This window comes from Cyrtonyx montezumae, unplaced genomic scaffold (genome assembly GCF_038088225.1).
Source record: "Cyrtonyx montezumae isolate F1298 unplaced genomic scaffold, pur_monq_1.0 scaffold_3, whole genome shotgun sequence".
Taxonomy (NCBI): Eukaryota; Metazoa; Chordata; class Aves; order Galliformes; family Odontophoridae; genus Cyrtonyx; species Cyrtonyx montezumae.
In genome coordinates this window covers 84114732-84138310 of record NW_027072034.1, presented here as the reverse complement: position 1 = coordinate 84138310, position 23579 = coordinate 84114732, and the positions used below count along the sequence as shown (strand labels likewise).

The window sequence follows — 23579 nt, the reverse complement described above, 5'->3', positions numbered from 1 at the left end:
TTATATGACTCTGCTACAGATAGCAGTAGGATTTGTTGATGCAAGAGGTCCCTTTGAATCCTGTTCTCCTGTGCTACAGCAAGGATTTCATTAGGTCTCAGTATACTTTAATAATGCCTTCTTGCCCTTAATCCTTAAACCCAGCGTTTTATCATTAATGTTTTATCTTTCTCCATCAGCTGTTTATTTCCTAGTTGGTGACTTGCGTGCACAGCTCTCAGACATTTTATTATTCACATTTACTCTTTGTAATAAGGTTTGTAATGATCATTATTGTTCGCTACTTTCACTCCTTGTCTTTATTAAGATGGACATGCAATCAAAAAGCCTCTTGCAGTATTACAGGTTGTGCTTTTTGGGGGAATATAATTGGATTTTCTCAAAAGTCAGGTTCATATTTTTATGCTACTTCTCTTGTAACTATGATTTGCCTGTAGCTGACCTCTGGATATTGTCTTGGAAAGTTTAAGGTAGCCTTTGTAGGCTCAGGACAGCTCTGCTTGCACGTAACAGGGTTTGTCAGCAGTTTGGTGGTGGGAGGCACCAGTTTCCAGCTCAAGTGACTCATGCTCGTCCTCTGAGACCCAGCATGAGCTGCACCTGGCAGCTATAGCTTTCTAAAAGACAGTGTATCTATCATCCTCCAGTGAGTACCAAATCATTTTACTGCTACCAGCTCCTCCACTAGGACTCAAGTCTAACAGACCTGCTACTTGGTGTCCCAACTTCAGCTCTTCATCAGCAGTGGAATGATTACCTATGCCTCCACACTGGCAGCACAAAGCAAAATGTCAGAGCTGTAACTCTTAGACATCTCAGGGTGCATGAGAACTGAAGGATGAGAGATGGATATGGGCAGAACTGTCCCACCTACATATGTCAAGAGCGACAGGATGGGAGCTCGTCCAAATAACTCAATTGTCTGGGCATGGGGGGCTTGGCTGCACGGGCTTTGTTGTTTTGTGATGGTATCTGCCTCAGAGTTAGGCCTCTCACGTGTCTGGAATGGTCCATTCAGAATAAAATGGGATGCATATATATATATGTGTGTGTGTGCAGTATATCAAAACCTTTCACTGCCAACCCCTTACTCCTTTGACAAGTGGTGCTAAAATTAGGATGAGTGATTTCTCATGGAAATATATGGAAAGTCACAACTTGATAACAAAGAGGAAAAAAACACATCAGTTTCAAATATAAATAATAAAAGGAATGTAAGACTACTTTAATCCAAATCTCCCTGAGAATTTTAAGCCATTTAACAACATTTAACAATCTGTTCCAAGCCACGTGAAGATATTATCCTGCTGCCTGCCAGCAGCAGCATGGTGGGCGGGCGGGAGGGAGGAGTGGGGGTTCCTGGGCCCCTCTCTTTTTCTTCTGCGCAGCTTTCTGCCTCCAAGACGGAGCACTCAGCAGATGCTTCATACAGCCAACCCCATATGAGCTCAGCGGTTCATTCCCTGCTCACCCACTCACTTGGTGCCTCAGAAGGAATCTGCTCAACATGGTAGAGCAAGCCACCAGCCCAAGGAAAGTCACAGCTGCTGTGCCATCAGCCCTGCACAGCTCCCTCTCCTGTCCTGGCAAGATGACCTCCATGCTCCCACAGTGCAAACCTGTACCTTCAAGAGCCACAACCTATCAAAAGCTGGACAGTGACAGGCTCCAACCAGCCCTTAGTCAACACCCTCTGGCCTTAAGTGTTGTTGCATCCCAGCAGCCACTTCTCCTCCCACCTCAAGGTCTCTGATGATAGTTTGGACTTGTGCATGCTCTGACACCTACACCTATTTTTATTTGAAATGACCTACTAAAACTCATTCTCTTCTCTAAGCCTTCCTGCTGAAATACCCATCGCACTCTGCATGGGATCTCCAGCCTGGTCACAGCAAAGGAGCTGGAAATCTCTTTGCTAACATGCAATAGTAAACACAAGCTGCAGAAACAGGTCCTTCTCCCCTCTTAATGTTGCATTTTGAGTATTGAGTCTAGTTTAAGCTTCCTCAGTAATAAAAGATATTAACATGGAGTTTAGCCCTAAGATGGTTAGGGTACAGCAGCATGTAATACATGAAAATAGGCTACGAGAACTGGATTCTGTTGCCCTTCAGATGAGAAAGAATGAGATGATGTTATTGCTGTCTACAGTGGGAAGGTGTAGAGAAGATGGAGCCAGGCTTCTTGTGGAGATGCTGTGATAGGAGAAGCAATAGGGACGAGTTGGAACATGAGAAATTCTGACTTCATGAGGGAAAAGGTTCTTCATCTTAAGGATCATCAAAATCTGAAACACTGCCCAGAGAATTTGTGAAATCTGCATCTTTGGAGCTGGACAAAGTCATAAATAACTGCTCTAATTAGGCCTCTTTTAAGTGGAGATTTGGACTAGGTGTCCTCTAGAGTATCTTTCCAACTTCAGTTAGCTCATGACTCTGAACTTCATTAACTGAGCTTTGCTTTTTCTTCTCCTGTGTGGCTACTGTTGGCAGGACCAGCCCCAATTCTGCCATTTTGGAAGATTTGAATATACCACTACAGCACAGAGGCATAAGTTATTTTCTTCTCATTGTACTAAGCTGATATGTACCAATTCTTTGCTCCATCATGAGATACCACATGCCTCTGATGAAAAGTCAAATACTTGAACTTCCTTCTTACCTGGCTCACTGAGATGTGTATTTATGTAAGGCATCCAGAGAAATTAACATCTTTTCATTCCCAAGGACTTATTTTGCCCAATAAATACCCTTGTTGTTAATTGTGGCTTGTGCAAAGCTTGACTTCTCTGTGAGCATGGACTCCCTCTGACATAAAGAACACAAACAATGCTTTGACGTGGAGATAATTGTTATGAACCCTATCTCCTAGCATTTCTGGACAACTAAAGTACTAAATATATGCACTAAGCACTCAGAGCTGATACAGTATTGCCAGCACTTCTGAGTTAATTACTTTTGCTTTCAAAGGAAGAAAAGTAATTTTCAAATTATTTTAATCTCAGTCTCACACCGAGAATATTTCTTATTGCATTTCTTCCATAAACTGTGAGTAACATTAATGAAATTTTTTTTTTTAATCTCCTTTAGCTCTTTTATGATAAAAACTGTATCTTTAAGAGAAATAAATAAGTTGCTGTCATCTCACTAGTGGGTATTACCAGAATCAGGGCTGGAAGGTGGAGGTTGAAATCCATATCTTGGCTCCAGGGGAGAGAGCTGTGGTGGTGTTACACCACTGTAACTTCCAGAAAAATATTCTCCCCTTCACCTTATGCACAGAAGAAAACCGAACCTTGCTGTAAGCTTTGGCCCACTGCCCAACGAGCAGCCCAGTGCTCAAAGCTACATCACTAGCTCCTCAAGTGACAAGACTGGAAAGGACAGAATATCATTGTATTTTAAGTTTTAAAACAGCCATATTGTGTGTGAGTGAGAGATTGCTGGGTTCGGCAGCCTGTCTAATCTGTAAATAGTGGAAGAAGCTTACAGGGGAGTCAAAAACAGGGCCATGGGGCAGGTGATGTTCCTTTATCGTAGGATGCTTTGGGTTGGAAAGGGCCCTTTAAATTCCATTACATCATGTCTAACAACAAACTTCACTGTTGATGGTTTTTTTCAGTTCTTTTTGTGTTTCTCTTAGAATGCAGGAGAGATTAGCTCCACTGTGCTTTGTGGAAAAAGCCCTTCCTGGTGATAGCAAAGATGCTGCCTGATAACCCAAAAACCAGAGGCACCCAGTGAAATTACATAAGCAAGTGGGAAATGCTTCCTCTTTTTTTTCTGGGCAACAGTCAGTCTATTTATTCTCTCCTCACAGAGAAGACTTACTGACCTCCCACATCTGGGTCCTTCCCTTCCAACTCCATCTCTGCTGCTCAGCAAGGAGGGGTGTGACCTCAGCACTTAACACTCCCTTGGTTTTAGGGGCTGAGAACTGACTGGGTAGGTCCCCGTGTCAGAATGACACAAACAAGACACTGAGGCTAACAGAGCTCTTGTGAGCTCTGTCACCCAACAGTGCTAGTAAATACTTCTGAGATTAGAGGAAGGGAAATAGGAAGACAGCAGCCACTGATGGATGCACACAGCTGTTTCAGGGTTCTGCTCTGCATCCTGCTACTCTCCATGTAATTGCCAGACATCTGTGTTCCTTTATGATTGCTTCTGAATATTAATCAGCCCTCATGGGGTGATCCATGAGGACCCTCTTTTTTCAAAGCAGCAGTAGCAGCAAGAAGGTACATTTGGGTCTGGTTTGTTCTCTGTCTGCACGCTCTACCAGCTCATACTGCTTTATGTGCATAAACAATTAGTTTCCTGACTTTATCACATTATGAAACCCTTCAGTAGTTCCTCATCCATTGCACCAATGTTAGGTGCCCTGGACAGACCGGTTATAGAAGCACTGGGCTCAGCAGTGGTTTTTCTGCAGCACACCTCTGCCCAGTGGGAGAGCTACACTTTCCTTCCCACCTTTGCTTCCAATATAATTACTCAGTTGATCATGAGCCTTTGATGTAGAAGATCGGTGGAGAAAATGTAGAATTCAAGCAAGATTGTCCTTCGTTTCACAGACAGTGCCTCCTTCAAGGGCATGTAGAGTGGAAAAGTGCAGCTTCTGTCTCTAGGAACTTCTACTGACACTTTCTGCAGTGGTCCAAAAGCTCATTAATTCTATTTATTCCAATTTCCACTGTTTGATGAGCATGGAAATCACATCCTGTAAAGGAATTGGATACACTTGCTTCCTGCTGCTGCTGTAGTATCCAGGCTGTGAGTCTGCTCCACTGCCAGGAGCACGATCGCAGACTCAGTTCTGCTTCCCACCTCCACCTTCAGGGTTTGCAGGCAGATCTGCACCAGACAGAAACATTGACCACCTTCTGAGGCTGCCTATTAATCAAGCAATGGAAACAAGAAATTCAAATGTGCTGCCAGCAAGTAGCAGCAACACCATACGTGCTAGCAGCAAACCTCACTAAGATTACTTAGTCTCAAGACAGCCAATGCTGGTACTATTAAACCACAGTCACAAGGCCATAGCATTGTTCCTGACAGCTTTGGCTTTTAAGCCTTGAGTTTGTCTATTTGTATGTACATACAGGAGCTGAGGCAGCCCCATGTGAGGGCACACTGTTTCACACCTTGCCTCTCCCACAGAGAACAGCAGGGAGGCATGCCATGCCTTTTGCTGTGCCTCGAGTCATTTAATACTCTAGATATAATCATCTGTATGAATGTTTCTGTGCATGTATGCCTGAACACAGACACACATACAGCCTCACCTTCAGCTTAAAGTGTTTTGTCCAGCATTTGCTGTTCACTTAATTGTGTGTGAGTGCAGACATAATGAGATAAGATGTCTTCAGTTTGATCTACCAAAGATATCCTCTATGTGTAGGATATACAAAGAGTCACTCCATAAGACTTCAAGGTTGCACTAACTGCTGTCTTCATCCAGCTGTACCCAGTAAGGGCTTCTGAGTGAGAAATTCTCTGTGCAGCTTGCTTAAAGGAAAATCCTACCAGAGGTGGGGACAGCCCAGGACACCCGGCAGGTGCAAGGCAAAGCGGTGAGATCTTGTGTACACCAGAAAACAAATCAAGTTGGATTTTTTTAGCTTACCCAATACTGCAGTTCCATATTACCTGGGAAGTGAAGGTAATATGTCAGACTGATATCATCTACTCTAAGCCGTAGTTCAAATGGCTCAGAGGCACCTTGTGTGCATTTTCAGCTGCTATTTCTACTGATTGTTTAGTTATAAAACTACTTGTTCATCTCCAGATGATGTTTGACATCTCACTGTAAATAGTCTTGGTTATAAACATCTCATGTTGTTGAAGTCTGAGGATGTTAATCTAGCGTTCTGTTTTGTATCTGTTTCTTACTCTGCCTCTTCAGCAGCTGAGTCCTTGGTGATGACTGTTTGGACTTGAAATCTGATTTAGATACAGGTTGGGCATTAACCACTTCGCAGAGCTGACTGGGTCATAAATAGTCAGCTCCAAATCAGGAAAATTGTCCCCAGAAGGGCTGGCACTGATCAGGGAACCTGGAGGCCATGAGTGCATGGCTGACAAGGAAGCACAGGCTGGAAGCCAGGGCTCAGTCCCACAGCAAACACAGTTACTTGCTGAGCCCAGGACCTCTATGCTCCTGTCTGCTTCTGGCAGGATTCAGAATGGGCACAAGCTGCCAAGTGCTGCCTACTGCTTTTGCTGAGATGCACAGCCAATTCCAGGCAGGTGAGGGCCTCTGTTCCCACTGGAGAGCTCTACCAGTCCCTCTCACCCCTACGCTGCAGAGCTAGGTGGCCCTCATCATGCTGAACACTTCCCAACGGGAAGTATCTCACCCAGCAATAATTCAGAGCTCAAATCTTCAAGAACAGTTTACATCACTTTTGCATATAATTTAAACAGAAACAACAGTTCATTAGAAGTACATAAGAAGGTCACTACCCATCCAATAGACACTCTTCTCATATTAAAAGAGACCAGAAGCAATTATCTGCATAAGCTTTTTCCTGTGCAAGTGGGTTAGCATCTTGCCTTCATTTCAGAAGATACTCAAATGTGACTTGGGGTTAATTGAATTACAAGACACCTGGTTGGAAATTCAGTATATATACTTTCCATTTCAGTCATTTATAGCGGGAAAAGAGGAATATTTTAACAGCAAGACATTTTGAACCTAATAGGGTAGAGGAATCATTTGGAGAATTTCAGGACAGAAAGCACAAAGCCTAAATGATGACAGTGCTGGTGCTTGTAATTTATCTACCACTACATGCAGCTGCTGGTCTCTTGTGTCCAGCAGTGCTTGAAGGGCTGATGAGGGCTTCTCACAGATGCTGCACATTGTGCATGTGTCTATTTAAATTCAGGTTAGCTATAACTCAGCAGCACACTCATTGTATTGATAAGCCTGGTCATGGCACTAATCAGAATGACAGTCCCTTCTAACTTCACACAAGAAGCTAGGCTGAAGCTTTCTGCTTCCCTGCAGCCCACCACCAGCGTCAGCCTGAGATGAGTTTACAGACTGTGCTTAAGAAGGCAAAATGAAGAAGAGGGGAATGGAGGCTAGAAACAGGTGAAAGACACAGAGCAGAGCTCAGGGTTGCAGTAGCAGATCAGTGCATCAAGGTTTCAGTCACTGTTAGTCACAGAGGTTTCTTGGGGGCTTTACAGCCAGGTCTCAGGTGCTCCTTCTGTCTACAGCTGTACAGTGTGAATCAGGATTCAGCAAAGCATCCTTCCTGCAGAGCCATCACAGTATTTTCTCAGTGCTGATGTGCCTTTGAGACTATTTTTGTGCCAGGTAAACTACTACCACTCTTATGAGCAGCCACCACCTCATCCTCAGCATGGGCATCTCTCAGAGACGAGGGCTGAGCCATAAATACTCCTCTCCATGATAACCTCTGTGTTAGGCTGTGTGGCAGTTGTGGAGCTACCCAAGCCCATAGCATCTCTTTAACTCTCTCTTACTCACCTGGTTGCAGGAGGATAGCGCAACCCCAGCACACAACATCCTGGGAAGAAGAAAGGCTGCAGAGGCACAGGAGAAGAAAGAGCAGTGAACACCTGTGCTTCCTGCAGGTTGAAATGAAATCCAGCATGCAGAGCCAAAGCACAAGGCACTGGGTGACAGGGTGAAGAACACTGGTGTCTCAGAGGTAGCACTGTGGTAGACCATTGCTTATACTCACACCCTTCATGGAGCATAGCCAGGTGGCATTCAGGTTTCCCATAAAGCTGACCAGGAACCCTCTATCTCATCTCCTATCAGCTTGTGGCTCCCCAGTAAAACATCGCTTTTATATGATTTCCCAATTGTTAGTGACAGTTTCCTGAAAGATCAGAAACCAAGGGAAGTCTTAAAGGAATGCAAAGAAGTAAAGAGGAGGAAAAGAGACATCATCTCAATTTGAATCTGAAGCTTGAAGACGAGTGTTCAGCCACATTACTATGCATCAGCCTGGGCAGAAGAGCAGGTATCCCATCAAGCCCTGATGGAAAAATTATATAATGAACCCTGTTCCTGTGGAGTTCTCTTGGGTTGTGAGTGCTGTTACTGAGGGGCATTAGCACTTGGTTCATATGAGGTATCTGTTTGTGCATCCCAGGTTCTGGTGTTTTGAATCTGAGCTCTGAAACCCTACTGCAACCAGCACCAGCTCTCTGTTTTAATGAACTCGTCTCCCTGCAGGAAACATTCCTCGCCTGTGTTTCTCAGCCTCCATCCTCCTCTCCCCTCACTGCAGACAGGGCTGGACGCAGCAGAGCTGTGCCAGCTGCAGGGGCTGTCTGACAGACACAGCAGTGAGCGCTTCATGTCTCAGAGCTCTGCGCAGTGATTGCCTCATTAATTCCCATCCCCCGTCCCCATAGCCAGTGCTGAGGGAGGACAACTCCCTTTCCTTTACTTCCACAACCAGAGAACCTGCAGCACAGCAAACTTCTGCCATTCACTCCTGGCCAGCAAGTAAGCAGCCTTGGGGAGAGGAAGCCAACACCAGGATACCCTAAAGGAAAACACAGGGGAATAAAAGGACAGAGTGGGCTCTGTCTGCCCAAGAGACATCCCAAAGGCACGTCGATAGAGGCTGCTGTGGGCTCTGAGTGGCATGTGAACAGTGCCTGCGAGGACCAGAGACCAGGGATGCAATGTGTCCCCTCTGCAGCAGGGCAGGGCTGAGAGCAAAGCTGCTTCCCAAGCAGAACTCACCTTAACCAGCATCACTCTGTGCCTCTGTGCCTTGCTGTGCTTGGAGGACAATTTGATTACACCATGCTTCCCTTTCATTGTGATCTGATTAAAGGAGGAATTAATGGGGGCAGAGGAAGAGAATGCCTTGCTTTTCCATGCCCACATGTAGCCAAAGCCCTTCTGAAAAATGAGATGCTCTCCAGGTTTCTTTTGTTAAGAAGGAAGAGGGGAAAGAGCTGTTGGAGGAATGAAAGGCAGATGCCAGCCTTGTTTACAGCAGGGATTTTGCAGAGGTAAAGCTACATCCATGGGTTCAAGGTGCCCAATAGGTGTGTGCTACCAGTGTAGGCTAGAAAAGCCACAGCTGAGCCTTCTTAGTGGCTGCCTGTATCAGAAGGTACAAGACAAGTATCAGAGCTCTGCTCTCCTGATCACACAGTTCCTGAGCACAAGCAGCACCACTGAGCAAGGATTTCCCACCATTCTCCAGGGATGCATTCCCCCCCAGAGCTCACAGCACTGCCATCTCAATAGGGAATCTGATGCATCTCTACCGACAACGCCTGATGTTGTTCTCATACCTGTCACTGAGGAAGAGCTGCAGCCAGATGACAGCAGGACACTTTCATCCCCACTCCCAGCAGCTGCTCATCCTGGATGCGGATGTGCTGTATTGAAGATGGAGACATCAGGGCTGGCTCTCATCGCACTGTTTCAAGTCCAGGATGTTGTCACTGTGTGGATGCACTGTTCTGTGAGCTCCAGAAGCCGCCTCAGGTCCTTGGGGCAGTGCAATGGGGTGGCACTGGGATAGATCTGTGCTAATGGGAGAAACTGGGAATGCAGAAACCAGTGGAAATAAGTGTTCCCAGATCCATGCTGTAGCACAGCAGAGACCTTTGCACTTTGCTCTCTGCTGTGGTCTGTGTTATCAAGGTTTGAGGCTCAGCTGAGTAGCCCAACCCTTGGATGGTCACTGGAATTTGGGAGAACAAAGAGTTAATTTCACATATCCCATCTTCTGGAGGCCACATTTCCAGTGTCCTGACTGAAGAGAGGAGACTTGGTGTCCCAAGAAAGTCAACAGTTTAAGAGGTACATAGCTTGGGTAGGCAAGTTAACTTCTCAAGAAGGTCATTAAATCCACAACTCCATTGGGAATGGGATTGGAATGGCATGGTAATATCTAATTTTGAATGTAATATTCTGTGAAAGTTCACATGTATTCAAACCACTCACTGGGATGAATTTGAATCCTTGGACTCACATTAACTGCTTTCTGTGTGTGGGATAGTCTATGCAGGCAGCAGATCGCATGGCAGATGAGCAAGCAACTTTGCTGTCATTTCTCTCTACAGTTGAGGAAGAGCCAGGTCATTGGAGATCTTCAGAAGAAACTTCCTATTGCTTGTCCCTGACACTGTATCTGGCTGTGGAAGTGGTGGCACAGCCACAGTGATCAAAAGAGAGGACAAATAACCTTGGTGAATAAAAAGCAGTCTAGTACAGAGCAAAAGAAGAGGGTCAACTGCATTTCTGGAATCTAGGGACTGATGGTTCCAGAAACCGAAGCAGGTAGATAGCCATGCATGAAACTATGAGGTGGTTAGAAAAGACAAAATGGTAGTCTAGGGGAGAAAAAAGATGGTGGGCAAAGAAGAAAACGACAACAAGCACCTACTTGAATTATAAACCTTTGTCTATGATGACTATCACAGTTGTGACAAAGGCACAACTGCTTATTGGGAGCACAAAGGAAATAATGATTCTTAATTTTAGGAATAAAATAACAAAGGATTAAGAGTAAATGAGGGGACATCAGGCTGGTGGAGAGCCACTAAGTGGAGTTCTGCAGGACTCCATCTCAGGGCCAGTTCTCCTCGGCATTTTCACTAATGACTTGAATACAAGACTTGAATATGTGCTAAATTTGCAGATACTAAGTTGGGAAGAGCTGTTGACTCCCATGAAAGCAGAAAGGCCTTGCAGAGAGATCCCAACAAATTAGAAGGCTGGGCAATCACCATCAACATGAAGTTCAACAAGAGCAAATGCCATATTCTGCACCTGGGACAGGACAACCCTGGGTGCATGTACGGACTGGGAGGTGAGAAGCTGGAGAGCAGCCCCACAGAAAGGGATGTGGGGGTTCTGGCTGATGGCAAGTTGAATGTGAGCCAACAGTGTGCCCTGGCAGCCCAAAGGGCCAACCGTACTCTGGAGTGCATCAGGCCCAGCACTGCCACAGGGGCTGGGGGAGGGGTTGTCACACTCTGCTCTGCACTGTGCTGCCTCACCTCCTGCACTGGGTGCAGCTTTGGGTGCCACAGTGTACGAAGGACATGAAACTGTGAGAGAGCATCCAAAGGAGGGCTACAAAGATGGGGAAGGGTCTGGAGAGCAAGGTGTGTGAGGAGTGGTTGAGGTCCCATGGTGTGCTCAGCACAGAGCAAAGGACTCATGGCAGCTGCAGCTCCTCACAGGGAGTGGGTGGGCAGCACTGATTACCCAGACAATACCTTGCTGCTTCTACTACAGTCACTTCAAGCATTGCTTGAATTATGACATTGTCGCACATTTTCAGTGAGCCAAAATCATTCTGCAGTCCCAAATGAAGCCTCAGGACCTGACACAGACCCACACTTGACTGCACCTCACTGACCCAGCCTTTCTCCACTGCCAAAACAGCAGCAGTGACAAGAGCAGTCTGGTTTTGTTTACAATAAACGGGAGTCTGTACATCCAGTAGCACTCAAGCAAACTAATGTTAATTCAGCATTTAATGCTTGCTTAACATGACCAGAAGGTGTTAATGGAGTGTGTTAAGGAAGTTTAACTTTTGCTGAGGTTCTTACTTAAGCAGTGATGGCTTGAGGATTGCAGGAAGCAAATTTCCTAGCCAGTGACCTCCCCAATGCATGAGAAAGTGTGCTAAAAGCAAAGGAGCTGGAGAAAACTGGTAGTGCCATGGGCTTTAGAAATGGAGGATTCTCTCTGTACTCTGAAAGTGACTGTCCAAAATGACTGGCATTATTACTTGCTAAATAGATTTTTCTACTTGTGTCTGATTATTTTAAATGTCAATTTGATTAGTCTAATTACTGTTGATTTGCCTCTAAGAAGCGTATTACTTTAATGTAACTTCACACTGAGAAAATACTTTGAATGGTGATACTATTTATCACTGTTATTTGCTGCCTCCCACCAGACACATGAGCTTTGGCCCACAGCTTTGTTTTTAGACATGAGTTTATGGCGTTAGTTTCAGCCGTGGGCAGAGCTGCCCTCTCCATGGAAGTCACATAGAGGCTCCAGTTGTTCCACCTACAGCCACAAGGTAAAGCAGATATGGCCTTTGTGATCTCCATGCCTTAAGATGGAGACTGGTTGGCCAGCTGTATCACAGTCACCCAAGGGGCAGGGAGCATTCACACACTCCAGAGAAAACTCCTAAAGTGATGAAAACCACTCCTTTCACTAATGTTTTTAAGGATTCTGTAGTCGGAGTTGCCATTTTCTCTTAGTGATAAAGCAAGTCTTCAGCAGCGATAGGCCCTCACTAGGCATTAGCTGCAAGGATTTCTGGTGTTATAGGCTTACTGCATTTTTTCCTCCATACTCTGCTCTGCAGCTTCCAGTTCCTGCTTTGAACTGCTCACCCTGTAGTAGGACTGCTGGCCTCCACCTCAAAAACAACAGCATTTTGGAAAAAGTGAAAACCATCCTTGTATAGATAATACCTGGGGCCAGATTGTTAGGGGAGCACATTAGTGCAGCTCCATAGAGCCAGAGGATTCCGGGTCCCTGCTGGCCAACATCCACTGCCTGGTAGTCACTGTAGAGTGAGTGCTCTAGGGGAAGGGATTCTGTCACTGCTAGAGCATGGCTACTGTCACAGTTGTCGCTCTGGTTGTTAAAGATGCTTAGCAATAACAGCTAATGGTTCCAGAAACACTGGTATAATTTAGCTCCTACCTGAAGAAGGAAGGAAATGGAACCAAAGCCTCCCTTCCTCTGTAGGGTTTCCCAATAGTGCCTTTCTGCCCTTAAGTGAGGCCTCTGCCATCAAAGGGGATGTCATATCTTCGGAGAGTTGGTTACCTGCATTGTTCCTGGCATTGTCCCAAGCAAGGAGGAGGAAATCTCAGTACATCCTCGCTGAAAGAAGCTCCAAAGGTGATATGCCTGGGAACGTAGCCCATACTAAAACACACTATGCTGTGAGGTACTGTTAACAATGTGCTGTTAGACCTTGGCTGGTCAGCTGGGCTCCTGCCTCCAGAAGCTGGAAGCATGGACACTGCATCTTCTTGGAGCACCCCTCATATTACAGCCATAGACTTTTGGAGCCTTCTTCCGATAAAAGGGCATCCAGAGGCCCAACTCTGTGTTTTAAGGCCACTCCTCTATGATTTCATGCAACTTCGTATAGTTAACAGAATAAACAGTCCAAAGTAGTATGGTAGTCAGGATGTATAACTAGAAAGATTATCACAGTGGAAGGGAATAATAAAAAAAAAAAAAATGGATGAAACACTCACCTGTATCCTAGGCTTACAGTAGAAAAAACTCAAAAGGGAGCAACCTCCCAAAAAAGATCCTTCCCCACTAGTGGTCAGCCCTTAAATGAGGTTTAGGAGAGGTACAGTCAGGCTGCACTCCTTCAAGTCATTCAGGTGAATTGCCTTCACCTGTGCTCCCGCAGCTGACTCAGTGCTCGCCTCAGGTGATCAATCAGTGGTTCAGGCCATGATTCAACAGTTCTCATACAAGCTTGTATCAGTAAAGAAGGAGAGATATCTGGAGAAACACCTCTTATGATGCTGCTATCATCTTTAGTTGCAAGAAAGATGTAACTTTTTGCTAATGCATCTCATCCCTGGGGCCCCGCCCTAGAGCCAGCAAGCATCACAGTACCCGTAGTACCCACAGCAAACTGAAATGCAGACTTATCTCTCCCTAGGGCTAAAAGCAGCTTAAGAAGGAGCACCATGCTGTGTCCATGTGGGACTGCTAAAGAGCACACTTGGAAAACTCTGTAAATGTGAGGATTGGCCTTGGCACTGCTAGCACAAACCCTGATGCCTGAACACCACAGGCAGCTACGAGTCGCCATGGCCCTCATTCCTTGGGCCGCCCAGCATAGCCCGGGAGCTGCCCACTGCCATCAGCCTTTCGGTGCTTTCAGGTGAAGGAAACATTTCCAAGAATTCATTTAGTACCTGTATTTAAGCCATTACATCTCCCCGCAGGCCTGCTGGAGGCTGGGCTGTGATTAAGGAGGAGATGAGTGCCCTGCTTATGGCTCTCCTGGTACCTCTCCGCTTCCACGAGCAGCATACCCTGCGCTGCTGGGAGCTGCTCTTTCAGTGTCATCTCCTGCGCAGTGCTTCTGATCACCTCAAGAAATATGCTTCTAAGCACAGTGTTTATTTGCTTTGTTTTGGGGATTTTTCCTGGGGCAGACCCCTTTGGCTGGTAAATGAGCAGTCCCACACAGAGCCCATCAGTAGCCAAGCCAGAGGTCTTCAATTCATGACAGCACCCGGCACTTCAGCGCCTTCCTGAGGTTCTACTACATGAGCAGCAAAACATACAGTCAAAAAACAATAAAACAGGGGAAGGGATGGAGATGGGAGAGTTTTTACACCTGCCTTCATGGAAAAATCTGTGCAGATTGCCAGGTCTGTCATTTATGAGGATAAGCTCTTTTATTCTGGATTTCAGATACGTTCCAGTGATGTAAGTAACACAAATTCCAGCTTCCGTTTGCTGCTCTGGCAGCAGCTCCTCCCTCAGCTCCACAAGTCACCTCCTCTGTTAGCATCCCAAAGGCAGATGTGCTCCAGCAGAGCTGGGAAGCTCCCTGAAGGGCTTCCTGTGCCTGTCCCACATTCACCTACATGACATCACACTCAGAGGAAACACCCCAACAATGAGGTGCTCTCAGTGTAGAGTTGAACCCCTGTTTGCAGCTTGCTGCTGCATGGTGTTCTTGCACCAAGGTTTCTAGCTTGGTGAAAAGCAGAGGCAGATGAACTCAGAGCACATTACCCCTAATGGGCTCAGAGACAGCGGAATATGCTGGGCTAAGTGGATGGTGAGCCACAGCCCTCCTCAGCATATTGTGTTTTTCTTTGCTTCTGTATGGCACCCATGTGGCCTGGGAGAGTGTGTGGAAAGGAAATGTCTCTCCAGATGCGTCATTTTCTAAAGGCCACGTTTCCCTCCAACCTCGGCTCTCTCCAGTCTCCCCTGTTGTAATGGGGATAGCTTTCATCTCCTGACATCACCGGGAGGTTTGGGAGATGTTCAAAGTACATCTCCTTGGAAGGAAGCGTTGCACAAAAAGGAAGAATAATGATGGTGACAGAACACGGATAGCAGATACATTTCCCCAGAAAGATTTTACAGCCTAATTTGCATTAAAAAAAAAATAAATTGTTAGAAGCAGCAGAGAAACATCATGAGAAATTCAGCAACTCAAAATATTTCAAAGGGAGAAAAAGAATAAGGGGAAAGAAAAAGAGAAAAAGAAAAAGAAAAAGAAAAAGAAAAAGAAAAAGAAAAAGAAAAAGAAAAAAGATGAAATTCAGTCGTACCAAATCATACCTAGCTCAAGAAGCAACAAAGCCTGCGTGCAGGGGACTGACCAGCCTGGGGCTGATGCTGTTGACAAAACAGTCAGAATGACCTATGCTGTCATTCTTCTGAATGGGAAAGGTTGGTTCAGATGCTGCAGCCCAAGCACATCCAGGTCGGCTGCAGGCCACTGTTATGTGGTGCTGGTACCTTCCTCCTCCCCCCCATCCCAGCAGTGTGTGTTGAAAGACTTAGGGAAAGCACTGCCCCTGCAGCAGCGTCTGGCAACTCTGGCAAGGCAGGTTGCCATGGTCAGAAGCACAACAAAAGCATTTCAGAGTGGGAGGATTGGCTTACCAGGTGCATCTCAGCCAGATCCTCACTGCTGCTCACAGCTTTAGCCCTCTGCAAAACCACCACTGCTCACCCTCCTGCCAGCAAGCAGTGGGATGGAAGGGACTGGCAATGGATTCTAGGTGAAAAATACACAGAAGCAGCTTTAGCCACACCGGTATGCCCCGCCCCTTTCCCTCTCTGCCAAATACACATCTCTGCACGCCTGCATTCCTGCTCAGCACCACCTGGTTTCAGACCCCAGCACCCAGCCGGGTCTGCGCATCTGTGGCTGCATGCAGGCAGCAGGCACCAGTCCCAGTGCACGGCAGTGGAGCTGAGCTGCAGCCAGCCCAGCCCCGCTGCCATCTCTGCATCAGCATCAGCGTTCAAAGGGATGGAAATCAAATTATATTTAGGTCAGGAATGTGTTTGAAGCAAAACTACCTATTATATTTAAAGCATCTTGTTTAGAGACTCACTGCTGCTGCCAGGATGGCTGCTGCACCAACACTCACTGCCTTTTCTATGATCCTAATGATGCAGCAGGAGCTTCCAAAATCTGATTGATGTTTAGATGTTTAACCATAAATTAGGTTCATGCTCTCTTTTAGCCTAATTAATGATGCTAAATAAGAAGCCACCTGCTGTTAGGTATCCCAAACAGTGACCAAGTGAGGGACACACGTCTTGGCCGGGGCTCACCGGGGATACGGGCACATCAGTCCAACAGCAGCCCCGGATGACTTCCTGCAGTGCTGCTCGACTCTTCCTTCTTCCAGGGGACAGAAAACACAGCCCCACTTGCTCATGCTGATGCACAGCTGGAGGCAGGGACTGCTCTGTTCCTTCACAACTCGCTTCAGGAGCAGCTGAGGGAATTGGGGCTGTTCAGTCTGGAGGAGGCTAAGGAGAGGCCTCATTGCTTTCCTCAGCTACCTGCCAGGTGGGTGCAGAGAGTGGGGTGACAAGTGACACGAGGCAACAGCCTCAAGCTGCACCAGGGGAGGCTTAGGTTGGCTCTCATGAAGAATTTCTTGATGGAAATGGTGGTCAGTCCTTGGAATGGGCTGCCCAGGGAAGTGGCAGAGTCCCTGTCCCTGGAGGTGTTTAAAGGGATGTGTGGATGTGACACAAAGGGACGTGGTCTTTAGCGTGACCACATCATGTGTGGGATAAGGGGACTGAACTCAACCAGCATGGGTTCATGAAAGGCAGGTCCTGCCTGACCAAACACGTCTTTCTATGACCAGGTGACCCGCCTGGTGCATGAGGGAAAGGCTGTGGATGTAGTCTACTCAGACCAGCACAGCCTTTGACAGTGTTCACCTCTCACACAGCATTCTCCTGGAGAATCAGCCTGTGGCTCGGGCAGAACACTCTATGGTGGGTAAAAGCTGGATGGAGGGCACGGCCCAGAGAGGGGTGGTGAATGGAGTTAAATCCAGCTGGTGACCAGTCACAAGTGGTGTTCCCCAGGGGTTGTTATTGGAGCCCAACCTGTTTCATATCTTTACTGACGATCTGGATGGGAAAACTGAGTGCGCCCTCAGTAAGTTTGCAGATGACACCAAGTTGGCAGGAAGTGTTGATCTGCCTGAGGGTAGGGAGGCCCTACAGAGGGATCTGGACAGGCTGGATCCATGGGCTGAGACCAATTGCATGAGACCAAGAGCGGGGTCCTGCACTTTGGTCACAACAACTCCATCTTTCATCAGCACCTTCACCGACCTGCTGTGAGACAGGGAAGGTGCCATCCTTCTGCAATTTCCCTTCCCCACAGTGGGAGCAGATGGAGGCTCTCACACAGGAGGGATGGGCACTGGCATCAGGGCCTTTGGGGTCAGAGGCATGAGCAGCTTGAGGAACCTGTTTTATTTTCCAACTTGAATTGCAGGGCCTGATATTGAGCACACTCATCAGATCAAATGTGCTTCAGGCTAAAAGCAGACACAGGAATAGTTTGAATGAGGTTAGCAGAACAGCCACACAGGAAGGCTTCAGAGCTGGAGCACTCTCCGTATTATTCGATTAGCATGAACACAGCGCATGTGGTCCAGCAGCCAGAGGAGGCTACAATGTCTTCTTTCCTCTGGACCGATGGCTTTATCCTTGCACTAGCACCAGCCTGCTGCAGCTAGGGGAAAACCTATGGCTCCACTTTTCAGACTAAAAACCGCTTGTGTGCTATGAGCATGAGTAATCACACAGCGCTCAGGATTAAATCTCAGTTCCTATCTTTGGCTCTTTGTAAAAGAAGCTGCTTTTCTCCTGGGTTAACCTTGAACTCAGACTAGATTTGAGACAGAACTGGCAAAGAACTTTTTTTCTGTGAGCTGATCATTGAGTTTGGCTGATCAGCTTGATTCTAGAAGCTCAGTACTGGATCCATCTGTGCAAGAGTGTAGTTTTAGCTGGAACAAATGCCAGTGAGGCTGCTCCGTAGCATGAGCTTCCCCGGAGGAAGAGAGAAGGGAATGGAAGCACTAATCAGAGGGGCCCACACAGCACTGCTCCAACAAAGTGTCCTTCCTGGAAGTGTGGAAGATAGCAGGAGGCATCCAGGGAGCTCTGCTAAGGAGATCCAATCTGGAGCAGAGTTATAATGTTGGATTTCAAATAGTCCCAAAGGAGAGTCTCAAATGGGTTGCTCTCTTGAATCAAGTAAATCAAAATGATAAGTGAAGATTTCCAACAAGACGTATGACAAACTGGAAGACAACAAAGGGGGGATGCTTCTATTGATTTATTCCACTTTAAAATGACTTAAAAGCAAATTTAAAACACTTTTTAAAAAGGAGGAGTTCAAAAAACAAGAAGCTGAGAATAAAAACACAGAGGAGGCATTACAGAGTTAGCAGAACCTAGAAAGCAGAATCAGTGTAACACAGATTTACAGCCTCAAGGAACAGCAAAGTCAGACTGCCCATGTAAACTGAGCAGCATGCAGTGCTGCCCATACCCTCTGAAACACAGAATACTTTTATCACTTTGCTGTGAGGATAGGAAAACACAACAATTTAAAAAAAAAACAACCATCACTTTCGGCTGGTAGCGAAAACCTTACAAATATGGTATTGCTCTGTAGGCACTGGTACATGTTTTTCTATGGTAAGAGAGCATGCCAAAGCAGAATTCAAAAATTGCTTGATTCCTCTTAAATTGATGCAACCTGGCTGTGACTGAAAATACAAACTAGCGATGCTATTGCTCTGGCAGTGCCTGACAGCAGCCCTGCCCACTGTGAGCTATCAGAGCCCTGGAGGCTGGACAGAGCTGGGCAGAAGTGCCAGGCAGCACTGCTGGGAAAGGAAGGTAGCTCCTCGTAGCTCTCTGACAGCTCAGATCCATGAAGGGCTTTTGTTACAGTGACAAAGAGTGGCTTGCCTGCTTGCCAAGGCTTTCACTGGGTGTGTTTTGAGTTACTTTTGACCTTGAGGTGCTGAGGTGACTAGAGAGAGAGGGGGAGCAAAGAAAGGAACTGGTGCTACTCAGAACAGGGGCTGCTCAGCAACGACTGCTCCATGGCCAGTAGCTGCTGGCAGGAGGTCAGCCACAAGTACTGCCCAAGCAGAGCACTACTTCCCGCTCCTCTGAGCTAAGCACACCCTCTGCAGAGCACTCTGACCACACTATGGACCGCTTGCATCCTCTGAAGGCAGGGACATGGAGCTCACTAGGACCTGCAACAAAAATAGACCCAAGCAATTGGGGGGAGGCAGCTACAAGGCCATGGAGGAGGTTAAACCAGTGCCTGTGTAAGCATCCTCACTTTTTCTCCCCTACCTGTTTTGGCACATGCAGCCCTTCTGCTCCCCCCCTCTGGTGGGCAAGATGCCTGAGATCAGCAGCTCCAAGCCCTAGTGTCCCCGTGCACAGGTGAGGAAAGATTCAGTCTTCTGTTGTACTAGTAAGTCTCTGGATAAAAAAACTGTCTAAAAAAACGTTGTGGCAGGAAGCAGTTAGTCAAACATATCTTCAAACATGCGTCGCCCCATGGCTATATAGACCTCTTTTTCCTCTGGTGTCATCTGGGCCACCAGCTCAGGGCGCTGGCTCACTTGGCTGTAAGAGTGGGGACGCCCAGCCACTGTGACGGTGGGGTCCTCTGCCACCACCTCAAACTCTTCCTCCTCATCCTCCTCCTCCAGGCCGTACGCCATGGTGGCTGCAGCAGGAGGACGGGGAGGAGTCTCTTCCTCCGACTCACTGGTCTCGCTCTCGGAGTCACTGCCCGTGGCACCGGAGAGAGGAGCAGCTCCTCCAACGGTGACTGCAGAAGCAGAGGGAGTCTTCTTCTCGTGGATCAGCAGGGCACGCATCACCTCCTCGTTATCATCCAGAGCTGCCCGGCCCTCCTCACGCTCCTGGAAGGCATCCAGGTCCCGCCCTCCTGCGAAGAGACACAAAGGAATCAGTTTCCTCAGAGAGACTGACTGGGCTGCTGGCACTGAATGCTTTCTGTATCCTAATTTCCTTTCTCCCACTGTGCATCCTCGGCCACGTCTCAACCCTACTCTGGGCCGGCTCCCTGTAAAGCCAGAGAGAGTGAAGTTTTCTCCTACTAGCCTGGAGGACTAGATGATCTTTGAGGTTCCTTCTAACCCAAGCCATTCTATGACCTGCTAGGATGACAAAGACCAGGATCAACTGACCAGGAGGGGCAAGAATGTTCTGGGCAGCAATCTGGCTGGGCTGATTAGCAGAAAGTCAAACTATAATCGATGGGGGAGGGGGGTGAGTGACAGAGAAGAACCAGGGAACACTGTCACTTTAGGAAGAAGCAGGGGGAAAACCTCAGGTTTGTCACAAAGAATTTGGGAGGGCTCCTCCAAGAAGGTAATACAGCCAACAGTCCAGCTAAAGTGCCTTTGCGCTGCTTGGGAAATAAGCAGGAGATGGAAACCATGGTGTGATTAGAAAACTATGAACTAATGACAATCACAGAACCATGGTGGGATGAATAGCATAACTGGAACACTATGATTGAGAGCTGTAGGAGGGACAGGCAGGACAGAAGGGGCAAGGGAATTCCTCTCTGGATTAAGAAGTGGATAGATTGTGAAGAGCTGCCTCTGAGTATGAGACATCATCAGGTTGAGAGCTGGTGGGTTAAAATTAGGGAAGAAACCAATAAGGGACATCTGGTGGTTGGAGTCTACTACAAGCCACCTGATCAAGGGGAGCTTGTTGAAGAGGCCTTCTTGCTTCTGTTGCAAGAGGCATCGCACTTGTAGGCTTTCATCCTGGTGGAGGATGAGATATGTGCTGGGAAAACAACTCCATGGGCTGCAAGCACATCCTGGAGACTCCTGGAGTATGCTGAGGACAACTTCCAAGTCCAGATATTGGACATACCCACCTACATACCCACCTAAAGTGAAGCTCTACTGGACCTGGTGCTCACCAGTGCAAAGGAGATCATGAAGAAGTTAAGATTGGAAGCAGTCAGGAGGCATGCCCTGTTTGAGTTCATCATCTCGAGGAATAAAGGCCTGGCAAAGAGCAGATTCTGCAGACAGGACAAGAAGAGCATACCCACACTGACAAATGAGAACAGACTTCAACAGACATGGAGAAGGCTGAGGCACTCAACCACTTCCTTGCCTCGGTCTTCACTGGCAGTCAGGCTTCCCATGACTCTCACATCTTTGGACCTCTAGGAGGGGGTTGAAGGTGCAACATGCTGCCCACTATAAAAGCAGAGCAAGTTCAAAATCACCTGATGTGTACAAGTCTAGGGGGTCAGATGACATGTATCTCAGAGTCCTGAAGGAACTAACTGGTGTGGTTGCTGAGCCACTCTCCATCATCTTTGAAAAATCATGTCTGTCAGATGTCCCTGGTGAATTGAAAAGGAGAAATATCACTCCCATTTTTAAGAGAGAGAATGGAAGATTCAGGGAACTACAGGCCAGTTAGCCTCACCTCTGTGCCTAAGAGATTATGAGCAGATCCTCTTGGAAGCTATGTCAAGATACATGGACTATGAGGAGGTGATCCAAGAAAGCCAGCACAGCTGCACCAAGATCAGATTACACCTGACCAATATGGTGTCCTTCTATAATGAAGTGACAGCACTAGTGGACAAAGGAAGGGCAACTGGTGTCATCTACCTGGATTTCTTCAATGTCTTTGACATGGTCATACATCATATTCTTATTTTAAATTGTAGAGATATAGATTTGAAGGGTGGACTACTCAGTGGGTAAGGAACTGGTTGGATGGTGGCAGCCAGAGGATTGTGCTCAGTGGCTCTATGTCCAGGTGGAGGCGAGTGACAAGTGGTATTCTCACAATTCTGTCTTGGGGTAAGTGTCCCTCAACATCTTTATTGATGACATAGTGGGATCGGGTGCATCCTCAGCAAGTTTGCTGATTACAGCAAGCTGAATGGTGCAGACTTTTTACATGGTCTGACAGTGACAGGACAAGGGAGAATAGTTATAAACTAAGAGAGGGGACACTTGAGTTAGATATCAGGAGGAAACATTTTACTCAGAAGGTGGTGATGCACTGGAACAAGTTGTTCAGAGGAGCTAAGGATTTCCCATCCCTGGAGGTGGCCAACGCCAGGTTGGATGGGGCCCTGGGCAGCCTGAGCTGTTGGGTAGCAACTCTTCCCATGACAGGGGAGTTGGAACTAGGTGACCTTTAAGGTCCCTTCAAATCCAAGACATTATATGAATCTATGGTTCTATGACCATGGGGAGCTTCCACCACAGGCTACAAATACAGAGCCTGAGCCTGCCCCTACCCTGCAGGGCTCCTCATCTACGAAGATTAAGATGGATCCAAGCAAGGAGTATAAGGAAATCATGTGTTATACAACAGCACTGTTTACAGACTGTATAAAAACAGTCTGGTAAGCTCAGGGTTGCACTTATCAGGCAGGAAGGGGAAAAGTTCATTAGAGGATCATGGTGTGAGTGCGTGGGATTTATCCTGCAAAGCTGATGAAGCTCACAGCCTGAAGCCACACTGCGCAGCACAGCGTGAAAGGCTGTGTTAAAAGAGCTGCTGTTCCCCATGCCAACCTGCAGCTCAGCCAGTACAGAGAGGCTGGTCTGTCTGGCCCTCTACCTGGATCTCCTATCTGAAAGGAACTGTGGTTTCCCAGCTGGCAGATGCAAGGCCCATGTCCCTGTTTCAGTAAGGTTAGCTGCACAATAGCTCGGAGGGGTCTGACGAGGTTTGGGCAGGCAGGGTGCCTGCAGTTCCCAGATTCAAAAGATAAAATTCTTGCTCAAGAAGTGGCTTTCTCCAAAAAACTTTTAATCCTATGTTTGCTGAGTACTGTGAGTCTTCCTAATATCAATAAACCTACAGGCTGTAGGAAGAAAAAAATAAAAGAGAGATACAGAAAACCTTATGTACAAAAAAGGCTCAAAAAGTAGGACAGACTCCCCAAGGCAAACTTTCTCTCTTGCACCAAGAGAAGCTGTGTGCAAACAACTGCTGGAGCTGATGTGATGGCTTTTTGTTTTCATAAATTAACACTGCTTGCCTTCTTTTCCAAGACCGGGATGTGAGCATCACATCCAAGCAGTTGACACACAAGCCTTTCCCTCCAGAGTTCAAAAATGCATTTGGCACTTTTTCAACTTGAGACAAAAAAAATGCTGAGAAACAGGTAAACTAAGGAAGAAGTCCTGTGTTTTGCACTAAAAGTAAGGGGAGTTTGTGGCCCCTCCTTTCCTATGGTAAAATAAAGGCCAAAAGACCCATCTCTAACTTGATGGGAATTGTGTTTTATTGTAAATGAAGCTTTAGTAACAGGGGATGGCCACAACTACTATTATTAACACACTGGCAACATTCTTGAAAGGAAAGGAGAGCAAAGGCATTTGGTTGGCAGCCCTGTGTTCAGCTGCCTGCCTGTGATTTCTACAGCACAAAAGACTATTGTGAGAACTGTTCCTGACAGACCCAAGTGGTCCCAA

The 23579-nt window shown here is 46.9% G+C and overlaps 1 protein-coding gene across 1 annotated transcript in view; it reads right to left on the bottom strand.

Moving 5' to 3' along the window:
* Positions 1 to 19399: 19399 nt before the first annotated feature.
* Positions 19400 to 23579, bottom strand: part of GTF2E1 (general transcription factor IIE subunit 1) — a 47126-nt gene continuing 42946 nt past the window's right edge. The window contains exon 5 of the mRNA XM_065742108.1: positions 19400 to 20029. Within this exon, the coding sequence (XP_065598180.1) occupies positions 19599 to 20029 (431 nt within the window). The 3' untranslated portion in view covers positions 19400 to 19598. The remainder of the gene's footprint in view (positions 20030 to 23579) is intronic.